The sequence below is a fragment of the Siphateles boraxobius genome, unplaced genomic scaffold (assembly GCF_051911475.1).
Source record: "Siphateles boraxobius isolate OS27281-9 unplaced genomic scaffold, OSU_SipBor_1 8, whole genome shotgun sequence".
Classification (NCBI taxonomy): domain Eukaryota; kingdom Metazoa; phylum Chordata; class Actinopteri; order Cypriniformes; family Leuciscidae; genus Siphateles; species Siphateles boraxobius.
The window spans coordinates 5,920,318-5,931,618 of record NW_027509208.1 but is presented as its reverse complement, the minus strand read 5'-3'; the positions used below and the strand labels follow the sequence as shown (position 1 = coordinate 5,931,618).

General features: G+C 39.2%; 2 protein-coding genes across 7 annotated transcripts; both read right to left on the bottom strand.

The window, feature by feature from the left end:
• Window positions 1-233: 233 nt before the first annotated feature.
• On the bottom strand, window positions 234-4,688 carry acat2 (acetyl-CoA acetyltransferase 2). Its single transcript, XM_077219436.1, has 9 exons — window positions 4,457-4,688; window positions 3,688-3,822; window positions 3,421-3,602; window positions 3,193-3,310; window positions 2,965-3,108; window positions 2,227-2,349; window positions 1,978-2,132; window positions 1,338-1,448; window positions 234-1,151 (listed from the first exon to the last, which is right to left on the bottom strand). The coding sequence occupies exons 1-9, from the start codon at window positions 4,503-4,505 to the stop codon at window positions 981-983; spliced, it is 1,188 nt and encodes a 395-aa protein (XP_077075551.1). The 5' UTR covers window positions 4,506-4,688; the 3' UTR covers window positions 234-980.
• A 261-nt stretch (window positions 4,689-4,949) lies between these two features.
• Window positions 4,950-11,288, bottom strand: wtap (WT1 associated protein). Of its 6 annotated transcripts, none has more exons than XR_013199977.1 (8): window positions 11,098-11,288; window positions 10,296-10,333; window positions 10,143-10,198; window positions 9,989-10,047; window positions 9,696-9,823; window positions 8,185-9,100; window positions 6,264-6,418; window positions 4,950-6,158 (listed from the first exon to the last, which is right to left on the bottom strand). XR_013199977.1 is itself a non-coding variant. In XM_077220509.1 (8 exons), exons 2-8 carry the CDS (start codon window positions 10,323-10,325, stop codon window positions 5,494-5,496), a joined length of 1,272 nt encoding a protein of 423 aa, XP_077076624.1. In that variant the 5' UTR covers window positions 10,326-10,333; window positions 11,098-11,288; the 3' UTR covers window positions 4,950-5,493. The 6 variants fall into 6 exon arrangements, 2 of the variants coding, with proteins under 2 accessions (XP_077076624.1, XP_077076625.1); XR_013199978.1 differs by having other exon boundaries at window positions 8,197-9,100; XR_013199979.1 differs by lacking the exon at window positions 11,098-11,288 and adding an exon at window positions 10,951-11,058.
• Between the last annotated feature and the right edge of the window lie 13 nt (window positions 11,289-11,301).

Sequence of the window (11,301 nt, the reverse complement as noted above, 5' to 3'; positions counted from 1 at the left end):
TATATTAGAAATAACTTATTCTTGTTTACAATGTACAATTTACTGATTTTACTCATTTTACCTGAATACAGTGATGTTGGGCTTAAACAGTTGTTTTTTATGTATATTTTGAACATAAAATGATTGCAAAATGCCTGACTCAAATCACAAAGAGCAATCTGTAAAATGTGCATAAACATTTCTCGATGATTTACCAAAAAAAGTGGCCCTGTATTGACTGTAGGACACATTGCTCTCCATTAATTTCTTTATTAGGGGGTGAGATTTAGAGTACAACAGGCTAAATATGTAAACCGCTTTTCCCCTGAGGTAAAAATATACATTGGGAGAGATTATTAAAAGCAGCCTATTGGAAGCACAGGATAGAGGCTAATTTTGCCTTTTGGCACATATGACATTCTCTAAGGCAGGTTTCTGTTGCACAGTGTAAACAGGTCCTGTTCTAAATTTCCAAACAAACTGACTCCATTCAACTGATCGATAGAAACGAACCACAACATGATTTTTCATAATCCAATCAGGTTATCATTGATATGCATGTGTAATACATGGACAGGCCCAGTTTAAATACCAATAAAACTTCTACTATAAGAGTAACTCAGCCACCATAGATGATTAACACAAAAAAGGGAATGTCATTAAAGCTGGCATACTTCAATAAGTCATCTTTATGTAGCACAAATCACTAAAGACTGAAGGGAATACATTAGTTTTAAGTGCAAAATACATTAGATTCACTCTATATGATACATTAGAGATGATTTTACACCAGAAACCAGAACTGGCCATGTGTAAATTATACTACAGGTTTCCCTTGCTTTGCAGTACATACAAGTACTGACTTAACTATTTACTTTAGAGTCACCATAGCCTCTTAACGATTTGTAAACATATATTTTGAATATGGAAACTGGTTTCAAGGCCTGATTAAAAGCACACGATTCCAGTGGTCATTTGTCTATATCAGCATTATTCAGCCCTTATTCCCTCTCTACACACATGGCAATCCCCATTCCACCACCTATACACAGTGAAGCGACCCCTTTCCGCCCCCCTGTCCTCTGAAGCGCATGGAGCAGGGTCACCAACACTCTACAGCCAGACATCCCAAGAGGATGTCCAAGAGAGATCGCACCTCCACACACATTAACCTGAAGGAAAAGAGACAAATGAAGTGTTAAATTATGAAGCACACACATGGATGTCAAATAAATACTTAGGAACCATGTTGTAAAGGTTTAAAATTAATACTAGACACTATCCACACAGATATATATGTAAATACAGTATATATGTGTGGATATACATGCATGTATAAAGTGGAGGAAATCACACACCTTGTCAGGGTTTAGACCGAGCTCCTGTACCACTGCAATGGCCTGAGCAGCAAACGCTTCATTTACCTCGAACAGGTCCACCTCGTCTAGCTTCCATCCGGCTTTATCAACCTGGTTAGAAAGCAGATACAATTCACTTCAAAAACCAGTATCACTGCTAGTGCAAAACAAATAGGCTTTTAACAATAAATTGGTGAGGACTATGGAACAAAACATTTTAATTGAATTAGCTAATGTTATCATTTTCTCCTCTCTTGTAAGTCACTTTGGATAAAAGCGTCTGCTAAATGCATAAATGTTAGTGATATTGCATTACATTATATTATAAAGCACCCAAAATAATTTCTAAAAAGTATCTTGGCTCAAACAAACAATATAACAGCATAAATCATAACACACACACAATTATAATTATATCATAGTACATAAAATTATATTATTCCTCATTCTTATATTAATGGACAATTCTGCTCAACGTTTTAGATTTATTTGAAACTCTAAATCTGGGTCTTTAATGGATTATACTGGTCCTCTGAGTGCCTGTAAGCATAGTGTGTGTTTCAGGACCAAGCACTGATTACAAGCATTCATCCATTCATGTGGTTGAATTAAAACCTGTGATGACTCAAAAGACACTCACAGCTTTTCTAATGGCTGGAATTGGCCCTGTGCCCATGACTGAAGGGTCAAGGCCTGCCTGAGCCCAGGAAGTGATGCGTGCCATTGGTTTTAAGCCCCGCCTCTGGGCCTCTGATTGGCTCATGAGAACAGTAGCTGCAGCTCCATCATTTATGCCTGTTAAACAAAGATCATCACAATGGAGAAAAGCACATTAATGTCTGTTACGCAATGAAGATGTCATAATTGAGTGTCAAACGTCTCCGTTTACCTGATGCATTGCCAGCTGTCACAGTACCAGAACCATCCTTCACAAAACAGGGCTTCAGTTTGGACATTGCATCAATATTACTGCCATGCCGAGGGAACTCATCAGCTTTGACCTCGACTGGACCTGATATGGTAACAAAGGTTTTATTTTAATTCATATTCAGTCAGAGATGAATGCAAGCTTAAGGAGAAAAAACAATCCACTTGAAAAAGTATCTGAAAACAAAAATGTACTTGAGAAACTACATAAGATATTAAGACTTTCTTAGGCAACGTTCATGTACCAAGCATAAATCTAACAAAATTTGTGAAGTTTATGCTTAAAGTGTTTCTATGATTATAAAGATAATTTTACAAGTAAACAAAACAAAAATACTGAATAAGAAAATAAGTTTTTTTTCGGCAGTACAACGCTGCCTCGAATTAATTCACTACTGTTCTAATATTTGAGGTGAGTGAGGTTTTTTTTATGCAATTAATAGTTTTATTCAGCAAGGATTCAACACTGACAATAATAAATCAATAAATATTTCTTGAGCACCAAATAAGCATAATAGAATGATTTCTGAAGGATCATGTGACACTGAAGACTGGAGTAATGATGCTGAAAATTTTGCTATTACATTACATTGTAATAATACTTAACAATATTATAGTTTTTCACAGTGTTTTTACTTTTAAACTTTTAAACAAAAGTGCATATAAAACCTTTATTATTGAACATATAAGAGCCTCTTGCCTTTCCTAGAGGGAACATTGACTGGCACAATCTCCTGGTCAAAATATCCAGCCTTCTGAGCTGCTTCAGTTCTGTTCTGTGATGTCACAGCAAGCTGGTCCTGAGCCTCACGGGACACCCCCCACTGCTTGGCCACATTCTCCGCTATCACAGGCACACAACCAAAACTAGATCAATTATCCTATTATAGGGCACAATAAAGGTAGGCAATCTGTTTTAAGAAATTACCTGTGAATCCCATGTGGTAATTGTAAAAGGCGTCTGTGAGTCCATCAATCAATATACTGTCCTGCAAAGTAGCATCTCCCATCTTCACCCCTGACCTCATCTGCACTATATGAGGAGTCTGACGGAAGATGTTGGATGGTTATCATTAGATCAAGATACATGTTTTTAGTAATGTAGACTCAAATGTGCCTTCTTTTTACTTTAAGATCAGTGTCATAGATATCTTACCCGACTCATGCTCTCCATCCCTCCTGCTACTACTATAGTGGATTCTCTCGTCATGATGGACTGGGCACCAAGACACACAGATTTTAGGCCAGATCCACAGATCATCTGACAGCTCCATGCGGGCACAGAGTATGGGATACCAGCACCAACACTTGCCTGCCGGGCAGGGTTCTGCCCATGACCTTAATAGAGTCAAAGTAGGAGAAGCTAAAAGAGGACTCACAATCCACAAGCTAGAATACAGTACATGCAGTGCTATATTATTACCTGCAGTGAGGACATGACCCATGATGACCTCCGAGACCTCTTCTGGCTTTACATTGGCCCTCTTCAGCACATCTTTAATGACTAATGCCCCCAGATCATGGAGGGGTACACTACTAAGGGCTCCATTGAATGATCCTGTGAATAAAATAGGCAAAACATATTTGTTCTGTTGTTTTACCTGAACATTTAATTATAATTAACAGAATTTAATGCTAGAACATCAAGGGATCATATTTAAAGAGGAAACACACCATATGCAAATAGACAGATATGTGCAAACTAGTTTTAATGCTATATTAGTATTATATATCCTGCAAATGCTGTGATTATAAGGTTTCGCTGACCGTGACCAATCATAAAATTTCTCCTGGCTATGGCGATACAATAAATTGACCAATCAGAGCTCGAGAACAGTGGGGAGAACGCACATCAACCAATCAAAGCAGCTCTACGTTTCTTCTGCACCATAGTACCATAGTAAGACACTTCAAGACTGCCGTGTAGCTAGAGCGTTAGCTAATTAAAATAAACTAATAAGAAACATATTCTGACGGTATAAAACTGCAGCGAACAGACACTCTTTCATCAACTTCATCGTACAGATTATTTGGTTAACGTTAACTTGTTAATTCAGGTAGTGGCACAGGAGATCAAACTTTCCAGTATAATCTGTCAACAAGCTGCAACAGGATAACCTACAGTTAAGAGCTACAAAGAGATGCTTAGCATCGTGTGGAAAATATGATATAAGGCATGAGATGAAGTTTACCTATAGGAGTCCTTGCAGCGGAAACAATAACAATCGCGTCCGTGTTCATCTTTGCTGTAGCGCTGTTTTTCCCGGCAGGTTCCTTGTGTTTGGTGGGCTGGTTCTCTATTTACATGCAGGTTGTTTCAAGGAGCCTCCTACCTCACGCTCTCTCATTCATTTGATAAGATAGGAGTACGAACGAAAGCATCATCATCGAGATCTAAGTCTGATTTATTGGTTTTATTTTTGTGTAGCGCCATCTTATGGCGTGGACGGTTAACAAAAAGGGCAGCAAAACGTCGTCTATGCACCCTGAACTTAAAAGTACTAACGTTACTTTACATCAGAAACACTTCAAACATCACTTAATAATGCTCACCAAATTCAGATTTCAAAGCATTTTTACTGCTTTTTTGTGGGGCATTAAATAGATATAATAAATCCAAGACATTGATAAATTAAATGGAATGATTTTGATAGAATTTATTCAAAACAGAAAATCAAAGCAAGGTTTGAGTCATATTAAAATTCTTTATTGATATTTGGTCAGTACATGAAAAGGATTGAAATCAGAATTTAACAAGATACATCTCAAAAAACTACACACAAGTCAAACAAAAATGTTTTCTCTCGTCATGTAGAGGAACAAAAAGTTCAACATCAGGAAACTAAGGACTCTCTGAACTTGCAGCTTCAAGACTTAATTGAGCTTTATGGTACGATACATCACACGTAGCTAAATGATTTCAGAGTTCTAACGAGAGAGCAAATGAACAGTACAGAACCAAGTTTTCATATTACAGTGGAAAATGGTTTTAAAAGTCATTCATTAAAAAAAATTCAAATATACAAACACAATGTTGCTTTTTTTTTTATAAACGTAATCAGCAATTGAGCATCTTGCAAATGCACTGAAATAGGTTATGATGGGAGGTCAGGTAGAAAACAAAAGTGATGCAGTTGACCATTTCTCAAACAAGAACTAACTGGCCTGAAGTGTGTGACTTTCTTGTTTGTCATGAGTTACTTAAAAAATGAACAAATCTTTAAGAACGTTACAAAACAGACCCTGTGGAGGCATTGGAGGTGTTGGTGGCAACTGTTGCTGCAGATGAGTCCAGGCCATTCTGAGTGCTGTGCCGCGTACCCGCAGTCCTGCTGCCTTTGGAGACAGCAGTGGCCTCATGGGAGTCAGCATTGGAGTCTGTATCATTCGAGTGCTGGGTCACTGATGTCTCACTGCCTGTAGGTGAGTCCACGCTCTCATAGCCTGCACTTAGCTGAGTCACGTACCCTTCTCCACCCCTATGGCTCACAGCATCTTCTGAGTGGTTGGAGAGTTTTGACATGCCACCATGGGCGGGGCTGGAGACAGAGGGCGATGGTGGGTAATCTTCATCTGCACTGCTTGCTTCCCTATACAGACTGGAACCAGACACGCCCCTCTGAGATGAGTTCCCGTTGGCAGGTCCATTGGACACCCTTCCGCAGTCTTTACCCACATTTGAGCTTGAGGTGTTCATAGGTTCACTTTGAATGGAAGGTTCGGAGGCCGTTGAAGGGGAAGTTCTGCTCGGACCAGCTCCACTAGAAGTGCCTGGGGTTTGGTTAATCTGAGTCATCTGCTGCCTGGTCTCCCTCAGCTGCTGCTGAAGAACCAGAATGGTGCTCTGCATGCCCTCCACCTCCTCATCCAGCTGAATAATGAAGTCATTCAGCTCTGGACCACATGAAATGCAAAGGAACAAATAACGTGAGTGAAGTCGATGTCTGTTTAAAACAAACCATGAATGGAGTGGACGAATGGAGAAAGGCTTTGGCTCACCATCTTGGCTGCTCTTGAGCTCTTCGCTGTACTTCTTCTGCAAGGCTAGCTCGGCCTCCAGCTGGGCGATGCGCCCCTGAGACAGCTGCCTGCCCAACTCCTGATTCTCCTGGATCAGCATGCGACATTTCGCCATCAGCTTCTTACCAGTTTGGCTGCAAGGGAAACAAGTCTAACATCACATCGTGAACATGGCCACAGGGTCAATACAAGTGGCCACTGCATTTATGAACTGGGTGGTAACATTAGCCAACCAGAAAGAGTTTACAACAAACTCTCCATTGACCAGACTGGTAAATATCGTTGACCAGTAGAGTTTACATGCACCTAAGAAAATGGCTTAGTTCTGCAGAAAGCAGTATTATGAAACTAGTAAACATGGTTTAACACGCTTGGGTTTCTGTCAGAGAATGTGTCTTATTTAGGCATGTTAACGCATAAGCGGGGTACTTACAGCTTTTTGAAAAGTGCACATGCATGAAAAAGATCAGACATCTAAAGTAACAACAGACTGGAGAAAGCCAATTACCAATCATGCCCTATGTATAAGCATTTTAAGAATGCACTGCTAACACAGTGCAAGCAAGCCCAATGACGGATAAGCAGTTTCCTTGTGTGCATGTAAACAGTCAACGACAAACAAGACAATCAAGTAACAGTTCAAACAATTCCGGGAAGAGATGAATGAACAGTTATCAGACCAAATCAAGTTTAAACATCAAGTGCAATACATCTGAACATCTAGTATGAAAGCATTCCAATAGGCCATTGACCAAGTTGCAAAACCAAATTCATTAAAAAATCTAAAAGCAGAAAGGTTCACAGATTCAATAAAAAATGAGTACCTACCTGTTAATCTAAAACCAGCTATGAGCAACATGGCAAAGATCAACTAAGGCTTCATGCTATTGTGACTGGTCATAATAAATGACAGCAAGTAAAAATTATGTTTGAAATTTTCCCAACAGCAGGCAATGAAATGTCTTGTATTATCACTGAGATAAAATAATGCAAAACTGGATGTGCAAGAGCACGTCATTTAAATCAGCAGCATATTTTACTCTTTATTTTGGGGTAAGCAAATGCAACCCTTTTCTACTGAAAACTCAGCAGAGACTGTACAGAGACTGCAAAGATGCATTCAGTACCATTCAACCTTGAATTTAATGGTCACTAGGATGCTTTGATGTCGAAATACAGTAGTTAGTAATACTACTGTCCTCAAAATAAATGATTTGGAATAATTTCATCATAGCAATTGCTGGCATTTAACATTTAAGCACAAATAAAATGTGAGGTAAAAATTGACTTTCCTTAAACTGGTTCAACATCTTTTCTGGAAAATCTACTGCTAACCTCCAATTAATTATCTGATGAATTATTTAATGCCACTTTAGAGCAGACAATATTTCAAAAGACTTGGTAACAAAGAAAATGACCGTAACCAAGTTGTTTTCATAGATTTGCAAAGTAGAAGCTCTAAAACTACTCTTGAATCACACAGATTTTAAATGCAGCTATAAAGTCAAATTGTAATCCGCTCGCCATAAAATAACTACCGAGCAAAATACCTGCGAAGGAATTAAACGTGACCCGAGAGAAATAAACAAAGTAATTAAAATCCTCACTGGGTGAAAGCAAAATAAAAAGTGATTAGAAAGGTGCACAAGTTAAAGTACAAATTATCATACACAGACATTTGAACAGTTTGAATAGTTTCCTCTAACACACATTGGACATTTGCATTCACATTGAAAAGGACAATTATGTTTGCATCTGCAGCAGCGCAACAGCCAATTTAAAATGTTTACCAAGTCGGTCAATTCATTTGAACCACACTGCTGTAAATGCAAGGTGCATTTCCAGAGCAAAACAAAGTATAATATTAAGAACAGAAAAAAGTAGGTTTAAGACACTGTACCGTATGTCGCACCTGTGAGATGAACATATATCAAAGTCTTTGCAGATCAGAAAGTCTGATTACTTCCCCAAAGTCTTACATCATAAAGGCTTCTGCCCCCAAAGTCTTAAGATTGCTTAACTCCTCCCCCATTTCATTGGATCACACTACAGTCCCACCTCCCTGTTACATTCTAGATTCTTAACCAGAGTCTCGAAGTGTCTACAATGGAGTTTAAATGGGGGCATTTTCCTCTGCAACACATTTAGTAGGGCCATGTCATGTTTTAAATGTTCAATCAGTGATCTTTAAACTACAGTTCAATCAGCTCCAGAGCCAACGCTTTGCTCAAGTCTTTCATAGGCCACCTTTTTTGTTACAGGAAGCTTTCTAACATGGGCTGTTGGGGCTGGAAGGGGGGCGTTTCCGACGTGACCACCTCTTCAGGAACAGTCCCGATTCCTTCAGGCTTCTGTACCATGAGGGGTGTGGGGGGGGAGAAAGCTGAAACAAAAGTGTCACCTGACCAAAACTGTAGTGTTTTGTTTTGATTTTACATTACGGTATGTGTAATAGCTGGGCAATACGAAAGAAAAATGTCTTTTGTTCTGAGCTTTGGCTTTAAAGTCTGAGTCTCGTTGTGAGCAAAACATTTCAGTCTTCCCCCACCATTTTCTGCACTCCTGCAGAGGAGAAGGTGGGGGTTGAATCAGGAAAGTCTTGACTTTTTGTTTGGAGGGGGAGTTATTTTAGTTTACCTATCAGGTGTAAATTTCCAGGCACTCAGTTCATTTTGGGCTTGCTCCAGTTTGTCTTTAGTCTGTTCCAGTTCAGCCTTCATTTTGAGGAAAAATAAGTTGATGGCTGGGTCCACCATGGACGATCTCAGCTGAGCTGCACTCGGTTGCTGGACTTGCTTCAGATACTGGATTTGGGTCTGCAAGGTAAGAGAGACCATTAGAATGAATCTTAGCATGTAAAAAAATGGACTCTTTAGCTCTGAAGCTAGTGTATAATGTAATTATGTTAGAATTAAATCGATTTTTAATATAATTTGTACCTGCAACGATTGTAAAAATTAGCAAAACTGACTGTGAAAGTTGCACTTAAAGGTGCAATGCTGTAGTCATCCACTATTCTACATTCTCCACCAAAAATTGCTTTTTGTTTGCTGTTCCCATGTTGAAATGCTGGAAACAATATTCTCATTTCTGCTTCCATACAACAACTTTGATTAATTACAGTGAGTATTGGTATGACTAACATTTGGAAACACATTTGACTAGAACCCATCAGCAGCTATTACTTAGGTAAATATCCAGTGATGCTTCACAAAGAACAAATGCAACAGCCTCGTGTAAAATCTTTACACTTATATTCATTTAAATGTACATCCACCTGCTTCGGAAATGGAAGCATCTACTACTGTCCATCCGAAACAGTCATTATCATTAAAGCAAATTGACCTATTTCCTCCAATAATAACTGACCATGAAGCAGAAGTAAAAAAGGAGATGTAGTAACGCACTTACTGTACAATCTTGCATTTCCTGTTCTTTAGTAGCAAGCCTCATGACCAGAATGTTCTCCCTGCGTGCAGATTCCTGCTGTTGCTGCTTCAACTTCTCCTCAGACTCTTTCAGGCCTGTCACATCATTGGCTGCAAACATTTCAACAGTAAATAGGTGCATTAGTTATCAACACAATTAATTTTCTGCACAACATAAATATAACATCTATTTAACACGAAGACTGAATACTCTAAGCAGGAGTAAACCACTGAAGACCATTCATAATTCAGAACATCTGGGATGTGCAAACTTACAGTTTAAATCAGCATATTTTGCCTCAAGCATCTGGACATAAGCTTCATGCTGCTTCCACCTACACCAGGAACAAAACAAATCAGCTTTACAATCAGGAAAGCTTCAACATACATATACCCTTAGAGATTATTGCACACCAGAATGGTTACACACCTAGTACAGAGCTCCTCTCGGGTCAGGGTCTTCATGTCAGATTCACTAAGGCGAACCTGCAAGGAAAATAAATAAATAATGAAGATTTATAAAGGAATCTTCTTGGCGGTAAGAGATTCATATAATCAGATTAGACTGCGACAATGAGCTCACCTTCTTCGGAAGAGGTTCTTCATTGGTCATTCTGATCCCTGTGAAGCACAAAGCACACAATTCAAGCATTCGGTGAAACAACTCCAAGATGCACGGGGTTTTCAAACAAATATATATGCAGGAATGGTCTAAAGGCAGTTGCGTGGATTTCACACCCCTACACATGTGCAATTACAAATATAGGCCACGAAGGCAAACGATTCGCTCGTTTTTAAAGAATGCAACAATGACAATAACAAAATGCCTTTTAAATCAACCATTCGTAATGATGCATAAAAAAAATAATGATCGTAAAAACGCAGTGAAAATGGAAAATATCAGTTGTTTGGAAAAACGAAACTGCTCCATTAATCGTGTTTACTGCTAGTGCTAAAGCATTTCATGCTCATTTTCCACGTTTATTATTTGTATAAGCGAAACAGCAGAGTAATCTGATCGGCCTCCAACTTATTTAGCTTATCATTGTGTCAAAAAACAAAGTTAACCTTGTTCATGGAAAAGGAGTTCGCCAGTTTAGAGAGTGTTAAATACGCTATGCGCTGCAAACAGTCGCGCCAATCCGATAGTAACACGATGCACGTTACTGTCGGGCGAAATGTAAAGCTTAAGTTGCCGATAATGCATGTTTTTTCTTAAAATAAAGTCACTAAATTACCGTGAAAGGACGCGGAGGAATAAATATGTGCCGGCGCCTTCTTGGGGCAGTTTAGCTGTCACAAAATGGCGGAGAAGGAAGAGACTCTCCCTCTCGGAGAAGCAGCACTTTATCTGGAATAACAAAATAAAAACTCTTAACACTTACCAGACCCAATTCACTTCGCCCAGAATGACGCGTATACCTTTTCCAATAAGAGATCTTAAGCGCTTATGTTGACTTATATGTTTCTCGGAAGGGGGGCAGCTACGATTTTTATTTAAACGGAGTGGAACCTGTCCGCCATGACCAGCGTGTGCGCGATGTTGTTCAGCCGCACAGCATCAGTGTGTTAGCGCGAGCGCTGAGGGG